The 27,535-nt window shown below is 35.5% G+C and overlaps 1 protein-coding gene and 1 pseudogene across 1 annotated transcript; both read right to left on the bottom strand.

Annotated features, from left to right (window-relative positions):
• Nucleotides 1–2,532: 2,532 nt before the first annotated feature.
• On the bottom strand, nucleotides 2,533–6,960 carry LOC100614297 (proteasome subunit beta type-7-like; annotated as a pseudogene).
• Nucleotides 6,961–7,425: 465 nt separating this feature from the next.
• OR4N5 (olfactory receptor family 4 subfamily N member 5) lies at nucleotides 7,426–8,367 on the bottom strand. Its single transcript, XM_003314233.4, has one exon. The coding sequence runs from the start codon at nucleotides 8,350–8,352 to the stop codon at nucleotides 7,426–7,428; it is 927 nt and encodes a 308-aa protein (XP_003314281.2). The 5' UTR covers nucleotides 8,353–8,367.
• Between the last annotated feature and the right edge of the window lie 19,168 nt (nucleotides 8,368–27,535).

The raw sequence follows: 27,535 nt of genomic DNA, 5'->3' as shown, positions 1-27,535 counted from the left end.
GAGGGCTCTGTTCTGTTGCATTGATCTCTATCTGTTTTGGTACCAGTACCATGCTGTTTTGGTTACTGTAGCCTTGTAGTATAGTTTGAAGTCAGGTAGTGTGATGCCTCCAGCTTTGTTCTTTTGGCTTAGGATTGCCTTGGTGATGCGGGCTCTTCTTGGGTTCCATATGAACTTTAAAGTAGTTTTTTCCAATTCTGTGAAGAAAGTCATTGGTAGCTTGATAGGGATGGCATTGAATCTGTAAATTACCTTGGGCAGTATGGCCATTTTCACGATATTGATTCTTCCTACTCATGAGCATGGAATGTTCTTCCATTTGTTTGTATCCTCTTTTATTTCCTTGAGCAGTGGTTTGTAGTTCTCCTTGAAGAGGTCCTTCACATATTTTGTAAGTTGGATTCCTAGGTATTTTATTCTCTTTGAAGCAATTGTGAATGGGAGTTCACTCATGATTTGGCTCTCTGTTTGTCTGTTGTTTGTGTATAAGAATGCTTGTGATTTTTGTACATTGATTTTGTATCCTGTGACTTTGCTGAAGTTGCTTATCAGCTTAAGGAGATTTTGGGCTGAGACAATGGGGTTTTCTAGATATACAATCATGTTATCTGCAAACACGGACAATTTGACTTCCTCTTTTCCTAATTGAATACCCTTTATTTCCTTCTCCTGCCTAATTGCCCTGGCCAGAACTTCCAACACTATGTTGAATAGGAGTGGTGAGAGAGGGCATCCCTGTCTTGTGCCAGTTTTCAAAGGGAATGCTTCCAGTTTTTGCCCATTCAGTATGATATTGACAGCTTAAATTTTAAAAATATAATATCTAGTATCATAGTGAAAATTTAATTACATGCACTTTTCTGTGCATAGTTAATATCACTAATATAATCATTTAGTCATAAGTGCCTTATATTCTAAACATTATATTTGAAAGCATTATTCAGAGTAGCATGAAAACCTATTTCTTTCAAAAGGTAATAGAATTTGAAGATGGAAATCTTAATACTTCTCATCCATAGCTGTAAGTCTACTCCTTCACTGTGCTTTATACTCTTACAATAACACAATTACTCTATCTCAACTTCAGCATCTCGGTCTTTTGTGTTTCTGTGAAGTATGCAAGTATGTTCATTTGCAACTGCACATGGATCTGGCAAAGATACAGTGCTCAGCAAAACTATTTCTCTCCTGATCTTTACTGCTTAATAAGTGTGTAAATATTTGACCATTTTTGGACTGTTATCATAGTGAACTTAAATTTCCTCATATTTTCCTCCCTATAATTCTTAACAAGTGCAATGGTAACATTGATATGGTAACATACTATTATGTTCCAAGCCATGAATCAAGCATTTTATTTTTGTAGTCCTATTATTTATTCCTCTTAAAATAATTTCATCCGTAAAAGGAACTGAGCTACTTTCTCTATGTTATGTGATCATTCAAATAAAATCATTTGGTCCAATCAGTATAGCGGAATAATTTAAACATACCTGGATCTCCCTTCTCTGAGAATGATTTATTCAGCCCAAATTGTTGGATTATTATCCAGACTCTCAATTCACATTGATATAATGATTTTCATATTTTCCACCTAATTTTTATAAAATTCATTTTATTTTACTTTAAGAACTTTTTTATTTTTAATTTTTGTGGGTACATAGTAGGTGCACGTATTAATGTGGCACATAAGATGCTTTGTTACATACATGCAATATGCAATAATCACATCATGGAAAATGGCATATGTATCTCCTCAAGAACTTATTCTTTGTGTCATAAACAATCCAATTATACATTTTTAGTTATTTTAAAATGTATAATTATTATTATTTGAGATTCAGGGGTACATGTGCAGGTTTGCTATGTAGGTAAATTGCATGACACGGGGATTTGGTGTGCAAATTATTTCATCACCCAGGTAATAAGCATAGTACCTGGTAGGTAGTTTTTCTATTTTTACCCTCCTCCCACCCTCCATCCTCAAGTAGACCCCAAGGTCTGTTGTTCCATTCTTTGTGTCCATATGTACTTAATGTTTAGCTTCCACTTAGAAGTGAGTATTTGTATTTCCACTTGTAAGCATTTGGTTTTCTGTTCCTGCATTTGTTTGCTTAGGATAATGGCCTCCAGCTCTATTCAGGTTGCTGCAAAGGACATGATCTCATTCCTTTTTATGGCTGCATAGTATTCCATGGTATATATGTACCACATTTTCTTTATCTATTGTACCATTGATGGGAGATGAGGTTGATTTCATGTCTTTGCTATTTTGAATAGTGAGGTGAAGAACACATGCGTGCATGTGTCATTACGGTAGGACAATTTATATTCCTTTGGGTATATACCCAATAATGGAATTGCTGGGTCAAATGGTAATTCTGTTTTAACTTTCAGAAATTGCCAAAGTGCTTTTCACATTCGCTGAACTAATTTACATTCCCACCATCAGTGGATAAGCACTATATTTATCCTGTTGTGCTATAAAATAAATACTAGGTTTTATTCATTCTTTTCTTTTGTTTTCATTTTTTATTGAGTTTCATTCAGCAAACATAGCCAAATAAATGTCTTGCAGGAGGGCCTCCAATGGCTGCCATCTTCTACAGCAATAGCCAGCCACCCACTGACACCATTCAGAAAGTGTCCATTGGTTGGACTTTTCTTCCAACGCCTCAAAAAAGTAGTGGCTTCTTCGGTGAGGACTGCAGTGGTCCCTTTTCTCACACCTGTACCTGCCAAATCTAGTCCCCTTCTTTTTGGGCACTGTGAATGGGCCAAGAAAATCTACCTTGCTCTTGCCTATAATGCTGAGATCAATGTGGCTTCCAGAGCCCAGGTTGTTGAAGAAGCCAGCTGCAGTGGCTTCACTTACCATCTTCTTTGCTTCCTCTTCCCCCATATCTGGCCTAGAATATCTTCAAATACAGCCTTTGCTGCTAAGGATCCATGGTGATGAGGCAAGTTATCAGTTGATTCATGAGGATAGATGCTGTAGAGGTGAGGTCCAGTAAAAACTCTCAATCTCCTTAAAACTAGGGCTGCACCAATGTAAACTTGATTCTTTAAAAGCATTTGCTTCAGCATCTGATTGGCCATGACAACTCAGGAAGATGGCCACTACAGATGGAGTGGAGCTCCAAGTTGGAAGAAATAAAACAATATGCTCCTGAATGACTCGTGGGTCAGTGAAGAAATTAAGAAGGAAATTGAGAAATTCCTTAAAACAAATGATAAATGAAAAACAACCTACCAAAACCTATGGGATATAGCAAAAGCAGAACAAAGAGGGAAGTTTATAACTACAAATGCTTCCTTTAAAAAGAAAAAAAACCTTCAAATAAGCAACCTAATGATTTATCTTAAAGAATTAGAAACGCAAGAGCAAGCCAAAACCAAAATTAGCAAAAGAAAAGAAATAATAAAGAGTAGAGCAGAAATAAATGAAATTGAAATGAAGAAAACAATACAAAAAATGAATGAAACAAAAAGTTGACTTTTTTGAAAAGACAAACAAAATCAACAAACCTTTAGCCAGATTAACAAAGAGAAGACTGAAATAATTCAAATTAGAGATGAAAAAGGAGACATTATAACTGATACTACAGACATTCAAAGGATCATTAATGGCTACTATGAGCAACTATATGCTAATAAATTGGAAAATCTAGAAGAAATGAATAAATTCCTAGACACATACAACCTATCAAGATTGAACCAGAGAAAGGGAGAAAATATATGCAAAGTGCCCATCTGACAAGGGATTAAAAACCAGAATATACAAGGAGCTCAAACAACTGTATAGGAAAAAATCTGTTAATCCAATCAAAATACGGGCAAAACATTTGTATAGACATTTCTCAAAAGAAGGCATAAAAATGGCAAACAGGTATATGAAAAGGTATGCAACATCATTGATCATCAGAGAGATGAAAATCAAATAACAAATATTGGTGGGGATGTGGAGAACACTGTTGATGGGAATGTAAATTAGTACGGCCTCTATGGAGAACAATTTGAAGGTTCCTCAAAGAACTACAAATATAGTTACCTTGCAATTCAGCAATCCCACTCCTAAGTATATACCCTAAAAAAAAAAACAGTATATCAAAAGATATCTCCACTCCCATATTTATTGCAGTACTATTCACAGTTGCCAATATTTGGAAGCAACCTAAGTGTCTATTAACAGACAAATGGATAAAGAAAATATGGTACCTATACACAATGGAGTGCCATTCAGCCATAAAAGAGAATGAGATCCTATTATTTGCCAAAACATAGATGGAATTGGAGGTCATTATGCCAAGTGAAATAAGCCAGGTACAGAAAGACAAACTTCTAATATTCTTATATATGTGTATATATGTATCTATCTATAGCAAATTACGTAAGACATCATACTATTTCTTGTATAGTCAATATTCAGTGTATGCTTATTTACATATGCCAACTTATTTGCCAGTCTACTTCTTTATTTTTTCCTTTAATTTAGTGTTTTTCTCCAGGATTCTTTTATTTGAAGAACTGCTATTAATATTTATTTATTAGAAGTTCTTAGGCAACAGATTCTCTCATTTTTGTCATAAGATGCTTTATCTCATCTTTACTTAAATGATTTACTTTATCTCACATAAACATTTAGGTTGATATTATCTTCTTTCATCAATTTAAAGATGTTTTTCCATTTTTCTCTGGCTTCCGTGTTTCTTTTATGAAGAAATTTATCAGTTCCCTTTAAACTAAAGGACAGCCTCTCATCCCAGCTGCTAAGATTCTCTGTTTTTAATTTTTATTGTCACATGTTGATGTGTTTAGGTCTTTTTCATTGTTGTTTATTCTGCTTGTGGTTCACCGTGTATTTTTTTCCTGTGGCTTGTTGTCTTTTACCAGGTTTTAAAAGTTATTGGTAATTCTTTCCTCAAATATTTCACCTTTCTCATTCTCTTGTTTGCCTATCCACTTGGACTTCAATTATATATATAATTACATATATATGTAATTGAAATATATATATATGAGATTTCACTGCATCTCACACATCTCTAATACTTTTTCTTGTATTTTTCCATTTTTCCTATTTGCATTCTTAATTTTAGTATTTTTATCGATTTAACTTCCAGCACACTCTGTAGTCTTCTCCTGTGTTTAATCTGATTTTAAACTCATCTAATGAATTTTTAATTTCAAAATTTTTTAGTTCTACAATTTTCATTTACTTCTCTTTATGGATTCTAATTGTCTGGTGAAATTTGCTATCCTTTTATCTATTTATTATACCTTTTCTTCCACTGTCTTGAACATACTAGTCATGATTATTATAATGTTACTTTTATTCACTTTCATACTCTGGGTAGACTCTGATTATATTCCAATTATTTATCTTTTTTTCTTTATTTTGAAAAATTTTTCACTCTTCTCGTGTTTCTTATGATTTTTATTAAATTATGGATATTGTTTATTAAAAATGATAGGTTGTATAGGCTCCAGTTCATGTTACTTCCTGCAAAGAAAGTTCACACACCTCATTACAAGATGGACATAGAAGTAAATCCCCTTAATGCTGTGTTTCTCATTGTAAAAAATTTACCTTTTAGGGAACATTTGGCAATATGTAGAAATATTTTTGGTTGTTACACTAAGAAAATGCTCCTGGCACCTAGTAAGTAGAGGTCAGGAATGCTACTAAACAACCTACAATGCACGGGGCAGCCTCCTACAACAAATTATTATTTTGTCCAAAACGCCAATCGTGCCGAAGTTAAGAAGCCCTGCCTTAATTTAAATAAAGGTTTTGCGGAGTTGAAGCTGATTTTCAGGTTTCATAGGACTCAGTCAATCTCTGGCTCATTCGTAGATTGCCAGGTTTAAAATCAGTCTCTGATATATTCTCAGGACTTCTAATTCACTTATGAAAGATTAAAATTTAGAAGTGAAGGAAGTGAATGTGCCTGATCATGTCTGATCTCAGAAGCTAAAATCCTGCTTAGCTTTGGGTCTGGTTAATACTTGGATGAGAGACCACTGAGTTATGTAGGCTTTAATAATAATAATAATAGTTTTAAAAGGAAATTTAAAAAATGAAATGAAGGAAGTGGTAATAGAGATTACAAAATGTAAGGTTTCCATTTTGTGTAGGGATGTCTAATAGGACTAGAGCAATACTGAGTATTTTCCTGATCACAGGCAGATGGTTCAAATGCTGTAATCGTGGAACTGGCAGTTAAAAAATGATTTCTGTGTTCCCTACATTCATAATTGCTGTGGGGACAGTTACTCCTTATATAGACCAATTTATTGGTAATGTTTAGAAATTTATTTTAGTAAGCCAGGTCTACAGCCTGGTCTTATAGTTCTTCAATGATTTGTAAGTATCTAATGCCTTATATATGCTTATTCAAACAATCAGAGTGGTTTAGTTATCTAAATAATAAGTTGTATTACATATAACTATTGATCATTGCATTCAGGGTGAAATAATTTGTAAGTGAACTCAAGTTTTTATCTAATGTTTAAAAAATACCCATTAGGAATAAGCAGAAATCTCTGCAAAACTTTGAAATATATAGCTAAATTGTCTTTTCACAGTTTCTGATAAAATATAACAGTTTTAATTTTCTCTCTCTATCAAATTAGAAAAAGTAACTAGACCTTTTAAGTGTTGACATAAATAAAAAATACTTAGCAGCACGCACTTTCCACTTAATGATATTTTACTACTCATAGTTCTGTAATCAGAATCTTGAGGATCTTCCCTTAAGTCAAATAGGAAACATTAAAGAGTTACTCTCCTGCTTATTGTCTTTCAAGAATCTCCTTTTGAAATCTGAATAAATTGAACTTCTTATTGACTAAAATGCTCTACATAATTTTGCCCCTACCAAATTCTTCGACTTCAATTTTTGCCATTTTCACATTCACTAAATATAGTACAGCTGTTCTCTTCCTTTTTATGGTCATCGAATATAACAAGCTCATAAGATCTTTGGATTCTTTTACTAGTCAGCCTTTTTACCTAGAATTTCTGTCCCCAGATATTTGCATGGTTGTTTCTTTCGAATCATATTGGTTTCAGCTAAACACCACTTGAGGCCTCACTTAACAACCAAAAGTAAGGTAATTACCACCTCCCCAGCTAATCTCTAGCATAATACCACTTTCTGCTTGCTACAGAACACTGTTTCTTTCTGAAACTATAGTTGTTTTTCAAATTTAATAACCTGTATTTATCCCCTTGAATATAAATCTAGGAGACCTGGAATCTTACCTGTCTCATTCATATGCCTGGAATAGTGCCTGAAAATGGGAAGTGCTTAATAATTATAATACTTGCTAAATGACTGACTGATTCAATGCATGAATGAGGAAATGATTTAGCTAAATTCAACTGGACTTTCTCCGTTCTTGCTTTTCTCTTTCTTCTATTCAGCAAAACATATGTTGACTTAACAACTTCCTCATGGAAGCTTTCACCTCCTGGTTGCGAAGCGTATAAATAACAGGGTTCATCAAAGGAAAGATGACAGTATGGAAAAGAGAAACTACCTTGTCAGCTGGGAAAGCCTGGAAGGGGCGAGTGTAGATGAAAATAGCAGGTCCAAACATGAGAAATATAATGATAATATGGGTGGTGCATGTGGAGATAGCCTTGCTCTTTCCTTCAGAGGAGTGCTCCCTTATACGACAGAGGATGACTGCATAGGAGGCCAGAAGGCCCAGGAAGCACAGGAGGCTGAGCAGGCCACTGTTGGAGACCATCAGAAGCTCCACCACAAAGGTATCGGTGCAGGCCAGCTTGATGACCTGTGGAACATCACAGAAGAAGTTATCGAGCTGGTTTGGGCCACAGAAAGGCAAGTGCAGGATAAGGGCTACTTGTACAATGGAATGGATAAAGCCCCCAAGCCACAGAACCAACGATAATGCATAGCAGGCTCTAGGGTTCATGATGGTTGAATAGTGTAAAGGCCGGCAGATGGCGATGTAGCGGTCAAAGGCCATCACAACGAGGAGGAACATCTCTCCCGCTCCAAGAAAATGCAAGAAAAAGAGCTGAGTGATGCAGCCTCTATAGGAGATTACCTTCTTCTCAGAGAGGAAGTCCACCAACATCCGGGGAACCACAATGAAGGAGTAGGATGCATCCAGTAAGGCCAAGTTGCCCAGAAAGAAATAGAGGGGGGCTGTGAGCCCAGGGTCTGACTTTATGGTGAAAATGATGAGGAAATTTCCAGGGAGGATGATAAGGTAGAAAATTAAGACTAGCACAAAGACCAGAAGTTGAGCATCTTGAGACTGGGTCAGACCAAGAAGAATGAATTCTGTCACCACTGTGAGGTTCTCTGTTTCCATAATTTCTCACTCTGCAGAATAAAATAGGGCAAATTGTTATCTGTTATAACCACCTTTTCATCTGTTTTGTATCTCCTCTCCAGATAAGAACATTATTTGTCCCAACCAACGTTCCGTAGCTGAAGACAACTTATGTCTTGTATCCTGAGTTAACCCTTCTATTCTTCATCCTCTTTATTCCTCACTAAAATAAAATACGTTTTTCTGTAGCCACATTTTCATGCCCATTTAACCTCAGGCTTCTAGGTAACTTCACTCCTGTAGGATTCCAGGCTACTTTGCTTGAAGAATATTAGAAGTTGTCTTATTAAAGCATAACTTAAGCATGATCAAGTTTGTCTGTTTTGTTTGTTTTTGTTGCTGTTAGTGGTGGTCCACTGTCTCTAAATGTTAGATTAGTTGCTAGGTTTTAGTTCCCTTTCTTCCTGTCACAGAATAAAGTGCTTTCACAGTTGCTTCTGCCACCAGTTCCTATGGAATTCTTGGTTCCTGGTTGTTACCTATATGACCGGTTTCTAAATTTGTTCCTTGCTTATTCCCATCACATTGTTGTGCTTTGGTGCTCTTGTGTATTCTTACTACAAACTGGTCACCAAGATAGCAAGCAAGATCTGTATATTTCTCTTAACTTAGAGGAATTCCCTAGTTAAAGCCTTGGCTGAGTACCACTCTGAATCTGCTCTACAACCTGTTCTTAAGTTCTAGTTAATACTAATTCAGTTTCATCTGCTCTCTATATATCTATAACCTACTTCTTCTTCAGATCTCAGAGTGAGAGCCAAATGGTATTCTTTTCACAAACATTTTTGCATAATACAAAATTTATCAGAATACGTAAAAGATTTTGACTGTCTCGGCTAATAAAATTAAAATACAGTAGAGCTGGAATTGGTCATACAGAACATATAATCTGATGTACTCATTTGAGAGTTGAAAAAATGCAATTGCAGAGAAGTTTTAAACTTGCAATGACTTTTCTTTTCTCTCATTATCAAGTGATAGAGGAAAGCAGGTATTTATTCCTCAGTTTACACTTTTTAGGGAATTATTTATGTCTCATCAATTGGCAATATTTTATTTAGGCACTTAAGTAAATATGATGCTGCATGTCTACATATTCCCCCTTTTCTGGCCATAGCTTTGTCTAAATAAGTATTCTATTCATGTCAGAGAAATCTAGAATTAAGGTTTAGTCTGTATACTAATCTCCAAAATTAGATGTGTTCACCCAAGGAGGTGCACAAGATAATCCATTGGGATGCATAAAAATAATGGAACTTCTCTGCATATTATTATAAGCTATGTTTTTAAAAATGTATTTGTTCACACCTGTAATCCCAACACTTTGGGAGACCGAGGAGGGCAGATCACAAGGTCAGGAGATCGAGACCATCCTGGCTAACATGGTGAAACCCCGTCTCTACTAAAAATACAAAAACAAAATTAGCTGGGCGTGGTGGCTGGAGCTTGTAGTCCCAGCTACTCGGGAGGCTGAGGCAGGAGAATGGTGTGAACCCAGGAGGCGGAGCTTGCAGTGAGCCGAGATCGCACCACTGTACTCCAGCCTGGGCAACAGAGTGAGACTCCATCTCAAAATATATATGTATATATATTTGTGATTGTATTTTAATGATCATGTTGAGATTATTATAAAATGTTTTATAAATAAATACATACGATGATACCATGCATGTTTTGCTATTGCAATGAATGATTTCAAAGATGAAATATTATTAATGAAAACAAAATGCTATAATGTGATATGTACAAATGTTACCCTTGACTTTTGACTACATACAATATTTATTTTCAAAAGTGCTGTGGATACAATATCATGCAATGTGACAATAAAAAGGAAGTACTGATGCATGCTATAACATGTTGATGCTTGCACAAACTCTGTAAACATACTTAAAACCATTAAATTTGTACACTTTAAATGGTGAATTTTATAATGTGCTGATTACATTTCAATATAACTTTTTTTTTGAAGCAGTGCTACTGAATGTAGGGGAGGAGGACTGGAGGAGATAAATTCCGAATTGAAATTTGACAGAAATTACTAATGGCATCCCTAGAAAAAGGAACTAGGAAGAGAGAAGGGAGGAAAAGAATAAAGAAAAATCAGCCTTAAAAATCCGTAAGAAAATTCAGGGGAAACGTAGGTAATGTATTAGCATTTTACAGCACGACTATTAGGAAACATCAGAACATTTGTTTTATGTGACTAGTAACATTCGTTAACTAGCAGCAAATGCTATGGAATAAGTACTTACAACACATGGGTACATATTTATGCATTCCAAATACATATTCACACTTGTATAAACACACACATAGTGAATCTAAGAAAACCGAAATAGGAAAAAAGTATTTTGGTGTTCTTCAAATTAGTTTAGGCATTTCTGTTTCTTTTTTACCCATTTAGACACCTCTTGGCTTCCACATTTATACCTTGCTCTGCCTACAGAATCCTGGCCTTAAGAACTTAAGTCAGAAGCTCCCTCCCCTAGTCCTACCTTTTATTCATTCCAGATGTTGAATTATAGTTAGTTATCTCATGCTTCTCCAGGTTGAGGATTCCAAGACACAGGGAGCACCTGAGAGTTTCAGCCTCTCTGACTCTTCCTTTGCTTTTATTTTCTACTATTTCCGTCTATTTTCTGTTAACTAACAGATGAAATTCCATGTTACTCAACATCTTTAATCCACTTTTCTTCTTTCCTTTGTCCTCATTTATGTACCTTTTGTTCTGTTGATTCTCAAATTGTATTTGTCACAGAGATGGAGGACACATATGCATTAGATGGGCATTCCTCTGTACAAAATGAGTTCCCGAAAAAAAACAAAGCACCAAACAACGCATCTCACAGGGGCAAACTTCTTGTTCTAGTCAGGTAAGAGAAAGAGGCATTGTCAGTGTAGGCCAAGACAGAAACCTAAATGATGGTCACCATCTCTAACCTTCCTTATTATTTCAACAGATATATATATGTATAGATAGATAGATAGATAGAGATAGAAAGATATACACACATACATATATGTACATACATACATACTCCTTTGGCACTGAAGATGCATAAGTGGAGAGGGTCCCCATACTGTCCCGCACAACAGCTTCCAGACTGCAGAGCAGCAAGCATCTGCAGGCAACACTGTGCATATCTCAATTCCAGACTGTTTTCAGACCAGCTCCTGAAGCCAAGTGTCTGGGGACCTGATCACCATCCTAGCAGCTCACTCCCTTATCCTTCCTCGTTCACTTTATCTGGCTTCTTTCTTATTTCCCATCCTTCCCCATTCTCTTCCTGCTAATTCTGTCTTCATACACTCATTTACAACAATATTTCTTTACATTCGCTTTTAGCTTCTGTTTCCTGTTACTTGCTTTATAATTTTTTCTTGCAATTTATCTTCCTAATCCCTTGCTTTTCCTCCCTCTTTGCTCTCTTCCTTGTCTTTCTCTTTCTTCTTTCTCTCATTTGCCTACATTCTTTCAGTCTTAAGTAAGTTTCACCTTGTTCTTTACACATATTCTCCTTAAATATATTCAATGCCTACCCTTTACTGATTCTGAAATAATAAATTGCTTAACCTATTGCAAGGTAGAGTGAGCACAGTAGTTAGTTGCTTCCTATGTATTTCATTCCAATGACTTTTTCTACAGACCTAAAGTGCTTTCCTTGCTCCCCAGTGCTAAACCTTACTTCCTGAATATTATCTTCTTTGAAATTTACTGAGTCTGAATCACTCATTAATTACTTCATGTTTTGTCACATGTTTTGTCTGTTTTTAACTCATCTTGATAAAAATGAGGCAAGTTATTTTGGTGTTCTAAAATAGATCTCTGGTTTGAGAATTATTTTACCTTGCTGAGTTACCATATCTGCAATTTTAGGAAGCTCAGGCAAGTTATTTAATGCAATTAATGACCTTAGGCAAGTCATTTAATCTTTTAATATCTGTATTTTGAATCTATTAAAGAGAAATAATATATTCACTGTTTTTACTTCACAGGGTAGATGGAATATGATGATCAAATTAGGTGGTTAGGAGCTAATCCACATCTGTGTAAATGAAGAGAGGAAGCATTCAGTGATAAATACGTTCTAGCAAAAAATGGATACCATGTCAGCAGATCTTTTGTCACTGCCCTGGGATTAATTCCAAGGGATATGATAACAGCTTGAATCTAAGTGTATTTCAGAGTAAGAAACTGTGGAGGTTCTAGGAAGGGTCTCAGTAAAGGTTTTCTTATCTAATTCAGACATGTTTGAGAATCATGTCTTTCTTGTTTTAGGATTGCTAACTCTGAGCCTTATATTGCTGGATGTAAGGACCATGTGCAGATGAGGAAACACATGTAACTGAGTGTGGAACCAGAGGTTTCCAAACTTGTGAAGTCAATGAAGTTTGTCTCTGAGACTCAGCCTGCCCTTTTTGACTGATTATGATTCCTTAACTCTTCCTCCCTTTACCTTTGGTTTAGGATAAAGATGAAATCAGTCATTTGTATTATATACAAATTGAAATCCAGGTGGTGAATCTTCATAATCAATTGGTATTTTTATTTTTAAAATAATAGTGGAATTTAAAATTTTAGCACCTTTAAAATAGTACTAAGTATTAGATAATAGGAGGTTTATTTGAGAAACAGGTATACTTGAGAAAAGTGCTGAACACCTGAATTTACAACTCACCCTTACTCTGTTTCTGCAGTAGAATTCTGTTCTCATAAATTTCAAGGCAGCAGATAACCAAGACAAATAGTATAATTTTTCTTTTTTTTTCTTTTTCTCTATTTAATTTAAATATAAAGAATGATAAAAAATTTTACCTTGCCGGGAGCCAAATGCTACTCTCAAACAAGTGGCTATTCTTTTCCGTCTGATAAAAGGGAGATTAGCTAATTATTTCAGAATTTGTTCTTAAATATATATTCTCATGTTGGAATATTATAAATTCTGAAATCTCTATTCATTTGTAATACAATTAATGCAATAGAGAATGTGCTTTGGGGTTTTACCGCTACCTGAATTCTGCAGAGTTCTACCAATGGGAATTATTAGACTGCCAATTAGAATTAGACAAAGAAAGAGACAAGAACATTTTAAAGATTAAATATTCAAAACACATGCCAGTGAATACCCCATTGAGTCGTGTTAGGGTTTTGAATTTGGTATTTTATCAGTGGCAGTGATAATGGAATGTCCCATACACTTATTAGCCAAAATGATTAATGATTAATTCAATGTTAATAATGCTTTATTTAACTCAGTATATCTAAATTATTATCATTTCAAAGTTTGTCTTTAAATAAAAAGAATTTTATGCATCTTGTAGACCAGTTCCTCTAGGGGAGTGCCCCTCAAATAAAAGAAGAAATACTCTATTGTATTATTGGTTTTTTTGAATATATGGTTCCTAAGCCCTACTATAGGATAATGAGCTTTCTGGTTTTTAATGAAATAATATAACATAAAAATATCTAATCATACAAGAAAAAAATCAATGTAAGTTTTTTTGTAACACATTATAAAGAAAGATGCCATTACTCAGAGTCACATTAAAATTAAAATACCAAACTTAAATTTAATAAAGCAAATTCAATACACAGTCAAGTATGCTTTCATTCACATTTATGTCCAGCTCAGCCAGAGATGCAGTCAGAGATGTTTAAAAGTGGACAGAGATGAAGAGAGGTAGATAACATTTTAGCAGGTTTCTTTCCTATTATGATCGGTGCTGCAACTTCTAACATATACCATTTTCCTCGGGTGAAAGCATAGCAGTACAATACAGTCCCAGAAAGATACAAAGTTAGAAATACAAGATAATTGCAAAAGAGAGAACAGAGGCAAAAAAGAGAAAAAGCATACACAAAAAAATAGGAGAAAAGATGGATAGAAAGAGAAACAATGCCCACAGAGATGCTTGTACCACAAAGCCGTAAACACAGGTTTAGAAAAAAAAAAAAAAAGACAGGATAAGAGAAGGGAATGGATGGAGAGAGAAAGATAGAGTGGTAAAGATATCTTTGAGAATGCAAATTATTTTGTTTTGTTTTTGTTTTTTATTTTTCACTTCAGTTTTGTTTTATGCAATTAAGAGACTTCCCAGGGATGTCACTTCTCAATATTGACAACAATGCTTTAGAATTAGTTAGAAGAAGATATTTTAACTGAGATATTAACTAGTGCAAAATAGACCTTTCCCCTCTGCTGAGAATGCTTTTTCATCTTAGGCAATTTTATACTATTAAAAAGAAAGATGTATGTTTGTGTGAATGTCTGTGTGTTTTAAAAGATGTATCTCAGAGTGGCCTGAACTAGCTTTCTAAACAAGGCATCCAATTGTGGTGAAACTAGCACAAGACTGGAGCTCAAAAGACGAGTCTGCAGTCCTGGTTCCAACCATGATGGTTCTGTTTTTTGAGAAAATGTCAAAAACTTCCTCCGATGTTTTGTCATCTAAAAAATTGAGAATATATTTCCTTACCTTACAAAAGGTTTTAGGTGTTTATCATTTGGAAAACTTATTACATAGGTAAGTGATTAGGCACTGATTGTTATATACAAGGTCCTTGGTCTCAGGGATTTGACATTCCAGTGGAGGGAGCCAGACAAACAACAACAACAACAAAAAAGACAGTAAAATGTGGGAGAATGAAAGAATATAACAGAGGGATGTGTTGGAGGGTGAAGGAGGGCGGGGGGTGGTGGTGTTATTTTAGATTGAGTAGTTAGAAAAGTTATCCCTGAGGAGCTGAAAGTTAAACTGAGGTTTGAATGACTAGGGTAGGGCATTTCAGGCAATGTGAAGAGCAAGAATGGAGACTGTGGAAGAGGATTGAGCTGGTATAGTAAGGCACAGAAAGGAGACCATCGTGATGAGGAAACGGTGAGCGTAAGAAGGAAAAGTATAAGGCAACATTAGAGAGGTAGGAAGATGTTATCCAGCTCATGGCATTTGGAGGTTATTCTCAGTGTGTAATTATAATGTCAACAATTGTAATCTTCAGGTCGTTCTGGCTATTGTGTGGAGAATGGATTTGAGGGAGGCAAGTATAGGAGCAAGGAGAACAGTTTGAAGATGCTGCAGTACCAAGTACAAAAGATGATGTTGGTAACTTTGCCTAATGGAGAGTGGGAGGAGGAGACCGTGGTAAGAAGAATTCAGAGAACTTGACATGTATTTTGATGGTGGAGACATTTAGACTTGCTGATAGACATGATGTCTTAAAAACTCCTAAGATTTTAGATGAAATAGCTATGTATGGAAGTGTAATTTATTAACATTATGAAGACCCAAACAAGATAAGGTGGTGATTGGAAAAAAAACTATGCTTTTTTAAAGGTACATTTAATTTTCACATGGGAAATATATTTGCATGGTTAAGCATTTTTAAAAAGTAGAAATGTGGCCACTTTTTTTGCACCTACCACAATTAGTTTATTCTCAATTTATTCAAAGAGATTCTTTAGAAAAAAAATACATGCTGAGCTATTCTATTAAAAATATTTGTTTATAATCCTTTAATTTGAGTGGCAGTTTTCTCAGACATAAAGCCACTGAGTTATATTTTCTTGCCTGAAAAATTTGTAGGTTTTGACCCAGTGCCACTTCCATTTTAAAAATGCTAGTTAATAATTATTTTCTGGAGAAATGTATGAGTGACAGTCCTATGATGTTTTGTCATCTACAAAATTGAAAATGTATTTCCTTACTTTACAAAAAGTTTTGGGTGTTTTTCATTTGGAAAGCTTACTACATAGGTAAGCAATTAGGGACTGATTATTAAAGGTCCCTGGTCTCAGGGATTTGACATGCCAGTGGAGTTGACATTCCAGCAACTAGATTGCTACTCAGTGAGAACCTTATAGGTTATACCTCTCTAAATCCTGGTAATGAAAACCTCTTTCTCTGGGATGGTTTTCATTTCCTTCTTTGTATGTTTCATGTTATTAATTTTAGTAAAATGAGATTTTAGTTTGTAATTTAAGAAATAGTATCACTAGTTTATTTTGAAAAATAAATTGTATCAATGTTTATAAAACTTAATAGCAAACAGTCATATTTTGCTCAGGATAGCAAACAAGGCACAAATAGGTGCCAAATAGATTCCAGTGTTTCAGACAAGTCAGTTCTTGATAGTGTAACATGATGTTTGACTAAAAATATTATTTTATTTAATGGTAAATTACTGATATTGAACACAGATGGTAATCAGTAATTTAAAAAAAAAGTAGAGGAGAAACTCACCCAAATTTAAAATCACATTGATAAAACTTAGAGAATTGGGGGAATCTTTGTTTTACAGGCAGGTTGACTGGCTAATTTGGAGGCAGCAATACAAATTAAAGGACTAGCTATGAAGCTGTTCTCTAACATCTATACTTATTTGCATACTCTTGGGATGCAGGGTGGGTTCAACATAGGCAAATCAATAACTGTGATTAATCACATAAACAGAATTAAAAACAAAAATGGCGTAATCATCTTAATGACACAGAAAAAGCTTTTGATATAGTTCAACATTGGTTCATGATAAAAACACTCAAGAAACTAGGCATTTATAGAAGGAACATACCTCAAAATAATAAGATCCATTTATGACATACACACTGCCAACATCTTACTGAATGGGAAAAAGCTGGAAGCATTCTCCTTGAGAAATGGAACAAGACAAGGATGTCCATTCTCATCACTCCTATTCAACATAGTGCTGGGAAACTGAGCCAGAGCCATCAGGCAAGAGAAATAAATAAATTACATCCAAATAAAAAAATAAAATGTCAAATTACCTGTGTTTGGTGATTATATAACACCAAACATAGAAAACTCTATCTAACTCCACTAAAAGGCTCCAAGGACTGATAAATGATAAATGTACCAAAATCAGCAGCATTTCTATACAGCAATAACATTCAGGTTGAGAGACAAATCAAGAATGCAATCTCATTTACAATAGCTCTGCACACACACACACACACACACACAAAACCCAACAACATGTAAAAGTAGATCTAACCAAGGAGGTGAAATATCCCTACAAGGAACTACAAAACACTATTGAAAGAAATCATAGCTGACAAAAACAACTGGGAAAATATTCCATGCTCATTGTTTGGAAGAATCAATATTGTTAAAATGGTCATACTGCTCAAAGTAATGTACAGATTCAATGCTGTTACTATCAAATTACCAATGCCATTCTACACAAAATTAGAAAAAATTCCTAAAATTGATATGGAACAAAAAAGATCCTGAATAGCTAAAGCAATTCTAAGCAAAAAGAACAAAGCTGGAGGCATCACATTACCTGACTTTGAGCCATACTACAAGGCTAAAGTAGCCAAAAGGCATGGTACTATGCAAAAAACAGACACATAGACCAATGGAATAGGATAGAGAACTAAGAAGTAAAGCCTCACACATACAACCATCTGATTTTTGACAAAGTTGACAAAAACAAGCAGTGGGAAGAGGACTCCCTATTCAACAAATAGTACTGAGATAACTGGCTAGCCATCTGCAGAAGACTGAAACTAGACCCCTTCTGTATTAGTCTGTTCTCACTCTACTAATAAAGACATACCTGAAGCTGGGTAATTTATGAAGAAAAGAGGTTTAATTGACTCAGTTCCACATGGCTTGCGAGGCTTCACAATCATGGCAGAAGGCAAAAGAGGAGCAAAGTCATGTCTTACATGGCAGCAGGCAAGAGAGTGTATACAAGAGAACTCTCCTTTATAAAACCATCAGATCTCATGAGATTTATTCACTATCATGAGAAAAGCATGGGAAAGACCCACCCCCAAGATTCAATTATCTTCCACCAGTCCCTCCTCTAACACATGGGAATGATGGGAGCTACAATTTATTTATTTATGTATTTATTTATTTATTATGGGCTGGGCACGGCACCTCATGTTTGTAATCCCAGCACTTTGGGAGGCTGAGCTGGGTGGATGTCTCGAGCCCAGGAGTTTGAGTCTAGCCTGGGCAACATGGTTAAACCTCATATCTACTAAAAATACAAAAAGTTAACCAGGCACCGTGGTGCAGCTACTTTGTAGGCTGAGGTAGGAGGATCACCTGAGCCTGGGAAGTCAGGCCAGGCTCCCAGGCCTGGCCCATAAAAGCTTTCTATAGGTTTTTAAAAAATTTATTATACTTTAAGTTCTGGGATACATGTGCAGAATGTGCAGGTTTGTTACACAGGTATACAAGTGCCACGGTGGTTTGCTGCACCCATCAACCCATCATCTGTGTTTTAAGCCCTGCATGAATTAGGCATTTGTCCTAATGCTCTCTCTCCCCTTCCCTGCCAACCCCCAACAGGCCCCAGTGTGTGATGTTCCCCTCCCTGTGTCCATGTGTTCTCATTGTTCAACTCCCACTTATGAGTGAGAACATACAGTGTTTGGTTTTCTGTTCCTGTGTTAGTTTGCTGAGAATGATGGTTTCCAGCTTCATCCATGTCCCTGCAAAGGACATGAACTCATTCTTTTTATGGCTGCATAGTATTCCATGGTGTATATGTGCCACATTTTCTTTCAGTCTATCACTGATGGGCATTTGGGTTGGTTCCAAGTCTTTGTTACTGTAAATAGTGCTGCAGTAAACATACATGGGCATGTGTCTTTATAGTAGAATGATTTATAATCCTTTGGGTATATACCCAGTAATGGGATTGCTGGGTCAAATAGTATTTCTGGTTCTAGATCCTTGAGGAATCATCACACTGTCTTCCACAATGGTTGAACTAATTTACACTCCCACCAACAGTGTAAAAGTGTTCCTATTTCTGATTGGAGCTACAATGTAAGATGAGTTTTGAGTGGAGACACAGCCAAACTGCATCACCTTCCTTTCAGTATATACAAAAATTAACTCAAGATAGAGGAAAAACTTACATGTAAGGCCTAAAACTATTACAATCCTAGAAGGAAACCTATTAAATATTATTCTGGACATTGATCTTAGGAAAAATTTATGATGACATCCACAACGCAATTGCAATAAGAATAAAAACTGGCAAGTGAGACCCAATTAAACTAAAGAGCTTCTACAGCAGAAGAAAATATAAAGAACAAACAACTTACAGAATGGAAGAAAATATTCACAAGCTATGCATTTGACAAAGGTATAATATCCAGAATCTATAAGAAGCTCAATGTAACAAGCAAAAACCAAACAACCTCATTAAAAAAGTGGGCAAAGGATATGAACAGATACTTCTCAAAAGAAGACATACATGCAGCCAACAAACATATGAAAATGTACTCACCATCACTAATCATCAGAGAAATGCAAATCAAAACCCCAATGAAATACCATCTCACACCATCAAAATGGCTATTATTAAAAGTTCAGAAAACAACAGATATTGATGAGACTACAGAAAAAAGAGAACACTTATACACTATTGAAGGGAATGTAAATTAGTTCAGCTCCTTTGGAAAGCACTTTGGAGATTTCTCAAAGAACTCCCCATTCAACCCAGCAATCCCATTATTGGTTATATACCTGAAGGAAAATAGATTACTATAACAAAAAGACACATGCATTCATATGTTCATCACTGCACTGTTGACAATAGCAAAGACATGGAATCAACAAAATGCCCATCAACAATGGACTGGACAAAGAATATGTCATACATATACACCATGGAATACTATCCAGCTATAAAAGGAATGAAACGGTGCCCTTTACAGAAACATGGATGCAGCTGGTGGTCATTATCCTAAAGCAAATTAATGCAGGAACAGAAAACCAAATATCATGTGTTCTCACTTACAATTGGGAGCTAAACATTGGGTACACATGGATATAAAGATGGGAACAAAGGACGCTGGGAATTAATAGAGTTGGGACAGTGGGAAAGGGTTGAGAGTTGATAAACTATTAAATGACAAAACCACAATTACTTTTTCACCATCCTAATACCTATTGGGTACTATGTTCACTACATGAGTACCGGGATCAGTCATACCCCTAATCTCAGTATCACACAATATATCCATGTAATAACCCTGCACATATACCCTCTGAACCTATAACAAAAAATAAAGAAAGAAAAACAACTATGTCTACTATTATTCCACACTGGACCATGAGGTGCAAACTTAGTTCTCCATGAATAGTTAGAATATCTTCAGACAAATAGAACCTCTGTTATTTTTATTATTCACTCATTTTATTCATTCATAATGAAATTATGGCAGAATTTCTCTCAAATGCTGAACACACTACCTGGCCTGATAAGAAGACTATAGCTACATGTATTCATATGAAAGGACCTATCTCTGTGATGACTGTATTCCTCAGTTTAAACTGGAAAGTTGATACACGTAGACAAAGACAGAGTAAGAGTTAACTGCACCTATTCCAAAATTGACCACATAGTTGGAAGTAAAGCTCTCCTCAGCAAATGTAAAAGACAGAAATTATAACAAACTGTCTCTCAGACCACAGTGCAATCAAACTAGAACTTAGGATTAAGAAACTCAAAACCGCTCAACTACATGGAAACTGAACAACCTGCTCCTGAATGACTACTGGGTACATAACGAAATGAAGGCAGAAATAAAGATGTTCTTTGAAACCAATGAGAACACAGACACAACACACCAGAATCTCTGGGACGCATTCAAAGCAGTGTGTAGAGGGAAATTTATAGCACTAAATGCCCACAAGAGAAAGCAGGAAAGATCTAAAATTGGCACCCTAACATCACAATTAAAAGAACTAGAGAAGCAAGAGCAAACACATTCAAAAGCTAGCAGAAGGCAAGAAATAACTAAGATCAGAGCAGAACTGAAGGAGATAGAGACCCAAAAAACCCTTCAAAAAATCAATGAATCCAGGAGCTGTTTTTTTTGAAAAGATCAACAAAATTGATAGACCGCTAGCAAGACTAATAAAGAAGAAAAGAGAGAAGAATCAAATAGATGCAATAAAAAATGATGAAGGGGATATCACCACTGATCCCACAGAAATACAAACTACCATCAGAGAATACTACAAATACCTCTACGCAAATAAACTAGAAAATCTAGAAGAAATGGATAAATTCCTCGACACATACACCCTCCCAAGACTAAACCAGGAAGAAGTAGAATCTCTTAATAGATCAATAACAGGCTGTGAAATTGAGGCAATAATAGCCCACCAACCAAAAAAAGTCCAGGACCAGACGGATTCACAGCGGAATTCTACCAGAGGTACAAGGAGGAGCTGGTACCATTCCTTCTGAAACTATTCCAATCAATAGAAAAAGAGGGAATCCTCCCTAACTCATTTTATGAGGCCAGCATCATCCTGATACCAAAGCCTGGCAGAGACACAACCAAAAAAGAGAATTTTAGACCAATATCCCTGATGAACATCGATGCAAAAATACTCAGTAGTATTCTAAATTTAACTTTTAATGTAAAACATGGTCATTTATGGCCTTACTGCTGGGAAAAGTAAACGATTAAGTAACAAATAATTTACTAGTGTATCATTATTTATCTTGCTGAAAAGAAAGTAGCAAATTGGAAAATACTGTTAGTTACAGTGTATTTTTAATCGCATTTTAACATATGAGGCAATATCAGAGACAAAGAAGGCATACAAAAATGCAAAGGAGAGAATGAAAAACAAACAAATAACAAGATATCTATTAAGGCCAGCAAACCTAGAATTCCTTTTCCCTAGGCCTGCTTTGATCTTAGAGAATATAATTAGACACTGGCTATAAGAATTTATACCTAGCTAGAAACTCCCTCAGGAGGGATTAAAAATAGGCATCTGGTAGAGAAGCAAAGCAAGATACTGCTCTATAATAAATATCATTTCCAAAATGTGCCATAATGCTTTCTTTTGTTGCCAGTACTGTTGAAAATATACTGTTCCAAATATCACTTCAAACCATCTCATTTCTTGTTTTAATTTTTTTGCCAATATGCTTTTTAATTCCTTTTATTAGAGAGAAAAAATTTACAGATGGTAAGATACACAAATCTTAAATGCTTGGATTGAGGTTATTTTCCTCTATGTATGTAACTGTGAAATCACCACACTTATCAAGATACAAAATATTTCTCTGAAACGTAAAAGTTTCTTTGGATCCCTTTGCAGTCAATACCATCAGAGATAGACCGTTGTCATTTCTATCATTAAATATTAGTTCTGTCTCTTCTTGTATTTCATTTAAATTAAATCTCACAGTATTTATTATTTTGAGTGTCTTCTGCTCAACATAACAATGTTTTAGGAATTGTATCCATTTTGTTTCAGGTACCAGTTTTGTTTTTATTGCTGAGTAGTGTCTTACTGTGTGAAGTACTTTAATGCCATCTTGGTGCCTACTGCTCAGATGACCCAAATTAACACAACTGGCAATGGGAGTGGTCTGAGCAAGTGGGTGATAAATGAGAATTTGTGGCTGGGCCACTCACCAACCTGGTAGGCAAATAGGACTATATTCTAAGTGGAGGTGGCACACAGATAACCCCAGGCACAAAAGAGATGCCTGATTGCTAAATATTTCACTGTTGGTGATCTGGCAAAACAGTCTCTTAAAAAGAACATCATTGCAGGTGAATGCTTCAGATATTTGAAAGGTAAAGGCACAAGAAGTCCTGCAAACAATGAGGTTGTTTTCTTATTGTTAAGTTTTTTTGACTTCTTGTAGAGGAATGATAAGTAGAAGGCCACTAGAAAGTAATTTAAGGTTCAGCGTAGGAGCCTAAGCAACTATTTGGTAGTTTACAAAAAAACCCTTCTTTCCTGTAGTGAAAGGATAGACATATACTAGCAGCAGACTGAAATCTAATAGAGTTACACAGCTCCAGAAATATATTAATGTGAATTAAGGCATGTGTGCTATGCTAAGTTCAGGGCACTGGCAGGGAAATTGTAGTACCCTAAAATACGGGATGAGTACACCTGGATGGCTGCCCCTGAAAACTTTGGCTCTGCAGACTTCCTCACCTTAGTAAGAACTAGAAGTTCCCCTGCTTAAAGAAGCTTCAGAGGCCTCCTACCTACAAGGCAGCAGATGATACTTTTGGCCTGGCCTGACTTCCTCTCCAGAATGGTAACTAGAGTAAAGTCCTAGCAAAGCTACTGGGACAAGCTGACCCTGATAGAGGAGGAAAGAGATTACACATTGAAGCAGCTACAAGAAGTAGCTTTCATGTACTGGCTGGAACCGTGAAATATTCTTAGAATTGAATTTTTTATAGCCTTTTTGAGATTAGGATTAACATATTATGAATTAATGGATTCCTTGGGATTTTTGTCTTTTTTTGTATAATTGTGAGAATTCCTTATTTATTCTGGCTGGATACAAGCACTTTAGCAGATACATAATTTATAAATATTGTCTCCAATTCTGTGGATTTTTTTCACTCTCTAGATAATATCACTTGCAATGAAGAAATACATTAATAACATACAATTTACCTATTTTTCCTTTTGTTGCTTATCCATTTGGTGTCATATCTAAGAAACCATTACCTATCTCAAGTTTATGAAGATTCACTTTTACATTTTATTTCAAGGCTTTTATAGTTTTACCATTTATTTTAGGTCCATTATCCATTTGACTTAACTTTTGTTATGATGTAAGACAGGAATTTAACATTATCCCTTTGCATGTGAATATCCATTTGTGCCTGCACCATTTGTTGAAAAGACTCTAGTATCCTTTCTATCATTGAATTGTCTTGTCACCTTTTCCAAAACAGTTGACCATAAGTATGAGGGCTTATTTTTGCCCTCACACTTGGGTGACCATTCATCATAAATTATAATGTTACCTTTGAATTTTTAATTGTATATATTGTGTACAGCGTGATATGTATATATATGTATGTATACACACATACACACACAGAATAAGATGATTACTACAGTCAGGCCAATTAACATGTCCATCATGTGACATAGTTACCTTTTCTCTTTTTAAGGTAAAAATACCTAATATCTACTTAATTTTTGTTCAGTTTACATCAATATTATTAACTATAGCTCTCATGTTATAATTTAGTACTTAGGTCTCCAGATTTGTTTATCGTACATAACTGCCACTTTTGTACCCTTTGACCTATTATTTCTCCATTACCCCCACCCCTTGCCTCTAGTAACTGCTCTTCTACTCTCTGTTTCTATGTATCTGACTTTTTAAAACATTTGATGTATAAGAGAGGTCTTATACGTCAAATACGCAGTATTTTTCTTTCTGTATTTGTCTCATTTTGGCATAATGTCTTCTGGTTCATCCATGTTGTCACAAATGGCAGGATGGGATAAAATACAAGTTTAGTGACCATTGATATTGCCTCTGGAAAATCTTGTCCAGAAGGAGGAAAATGTGTACTAAAAAAAAAAAAAAAAAAAAAAATCTAAGCCTGCCAACTGACTGATGGACCTCTTTCTCAGCCAAGGGCATTCCAAAGTAAACCTGATAATGTAGCTCAGGTCATGATGAGAAGTGCTGGGTTGTACCTCATTATACACTTTTTTCTTTGTAATTCAGGCACAACTGACCACCATTAACATTAAGACTAACTAAACAGACTTTTTGTAGTTATAAGACTCTAAATTCCAGCCTGAAGCTGGTATTGCATCACATGACAGATAGTCGGCCCTGGAAGAAATTGAAGTATTTTACCCCAGAATACATTTCTTTGACATATTTTGCAATAGCTCTGCAAAGCTGTCTCTTGTGGGAGAAATCGACATTCTGGAGAGAATCCTGTTTTCTTTCTAGGTCTTTCCTCTGATCCAGGAGACTATTAACTAACAGTCTGGCACTTTGTTTTTTTCTTTTTCAGTTCTGATAAGAGCTCTGAAGCCTGCTACTTGGAGGCTTTCTCTGCATAATAAAACCTTAGTCTCCACAGGTCCTTATCTTAACCCAGACATTTCTTTCTATGGATTCTATGGATTCCAGGTCTTTAGATAATAACTGTTTCAATCAATTGCCAATCAGAAAATCTTTGAATCCATCCCTTCTTCCAGTTGTCCCACTTTTCTGGACTGAACCCATGTACATCTTACATGTATTGATTGATGTCTTATGTCTCCCTAAGATGTATAAAACCAAGCTGTAGCCTGACCACTTTGGGCACGTGTTCTCATGATCTCCTGAGACTGTGTCATTGGCCATTGGTCACTCATATTCAGCTCAAAATAATTCTCTTCAAATATTAAAAAAAACCCTTTTTCATATATGCTGTTTGTCAGGTTGAGGACATTCCTTTCCATTTCTGGTTTGTTGAGGGCTTCTATCATGGAAGTCTTGAATATTGTCAAAAGGTGTTTATATCAACTCCTCCTTAAATGTTTGGTAGGATTTACCAGTGAAACCATCGGGACCTGGGCTTTTGTTTGTGGGGTTCCTCAGGGTAGTTTTTATTGATAGCTTTTTTATTTTCTATTTGTGAGCCATATTTTTCTGCTTCTTTGCCTTTCTCACTTTTTTTTTTGTTAAAAAGTGAACATTTTAAATAATATATTATGACTCTAGGAGCTAGATTTCCTTTCCCTCCCCTGTGCTTGTTGTGTTTGCTATATTGTTGTTTTCCTCATTTGTTTGGTGACTTCCCTAAACCGATTTTATATAGTCCATGCTCCCTGTATAGTAAAGTCACTGAAGTTTTGGCTAATCTATTTAGCAGTCAGCTATCAAGTGGTCAGTTACTTCCATAAATGTCTTCACCCTATACGTTTTCCATCTTTTACTGGGATGCTGTGTGCATGTTGAGGCACACCGGCAACAGTCACAGTTTTTAACTTTGCTTTGGCATTCAATGCTTGCTCATTCAGAGACTAGATGAACCATAATGGAGAGGTGATGGCTTATCAGGTCGTTGCCAGACACATGCACATTCCTGTACCTGCATAAGGCCTTCTCTATCTCCATAAGTATGTTAAAACTTTTCAATCCATCCCAAGATATTCCTTTTTAAATTTTGGCCAGTCTCTTGTTTCTCTGAAGTGGTACTGTAGCTTTAGGCAGTTGCAAATTTGAATAACTGCTGCTTTTTTTTTTGAGACAGAATCTCACTATGTCACCCAAGTTGGAGTGCAGTGGCACAATCATAGCTAACTGTAAACTTGATTTCCTGGCTCAAGCAGTCCTCCCACCTCAGCCTCCCCAGTAGCTAGGACTACAGGTGGGTGCCACCATGCCGGGCTAATCTTTAAATTTTGTTTTGTAGAAGCGGGGTCTTGCTATGTTGATCAGGCTAGTGTTGAACTCCTGGCCTCAAGCAATCCCCACCTTGGCCTCCCAAAACTACATTGCCAATATCAATATCAAGGAGTTCTTCCCTGTTTTCTTCTAGAAGTTTTATGATTTCATGTGTTACATTTACATTTTTATCCTCTTTGAGTTGATTTTTGTATATGGTGCAATTAATAGCTAAATTTCATTCTTTTTCAAATGGATATTCAAGTTTCTTAATATTGTTTATTGAAGAGGTTGTTCTTTTCCCACTGTGTATTCTTGATGACTTTGTCTAATAGTAGTTAATCATACATGTGTGAATTTACCTCTGTGCTGTCTATTCTGTCTGGTCTATAAAGCTTTTTTAATGTTAGAACAATACTGTTTTGATTACTATAGCTTGGCAATATAATTTGAAATCAAGAAGTGTGATGCCTCCAGCTTTGTTCATCTTTCTATAGGTTGCATTATTTATTTGGGGTCTTTTGTGGTTCCATATAAACTTTAAGTTTGTTTTTTCTATTTCTGTGAAAAAATGGCATTGGGATATGTATAGATGCAAGTGATTTTTAAATGCTTATTTTGTATCTAGCTACTTTACATAACTTATTAGTTCTAACAGCTTTTTGGTGGATTATGTTGATTGTGTATATATAAAATGACAGATCTTCTAACAGAGACAATTTTACTTTTTCCTTTCTGATTTGGACACCTTTTATATAGTTTTTCCTGTCTACTTGCTCTGGCTATCCTTGAAGCAATTGTTAAATAAAAGTGGTGAAAGTGGACATTCTTATCTTATTCCTGATCTTAGAGGAAAAGCTTCTAACTTTTCAACATCGAGTATGATGTTAGCTGTACCCAACTATGTATGACCTTCCTTATATTGAACTACATTCCTTCTATTCATAATTTACTGAGAATTTTTTAAATGATAGTTTGTTGGAT

Source organism: Pan troglodytes, chromosome 15 (genome assembly GCF_028858775.2).
Source record: "Pan troglodytes isolate AG18354 chromosome 15, NHGRI_mPanTro3-v2.0_pri, whole genome shotgun sequence".
Lineage (NCBI taxonomy): Eukaryota > Metazoa > Chordata > Mammalia > Primates > Hominidae > Pan > Pan troglodytes.
This window is presented reverse-complemented; position numbering and strand designations above follow the sequence as displayed.

What these genes read in the sequence shown, in the direction of transcription:
- OR4N5 (XM_003314233.4), bottom strand. Translation starts at nt 8,352, where the DNA reads ATGGAAACAGAGAACCTCACAGTGGTGACAGAATTCATTCTTCTTGGT.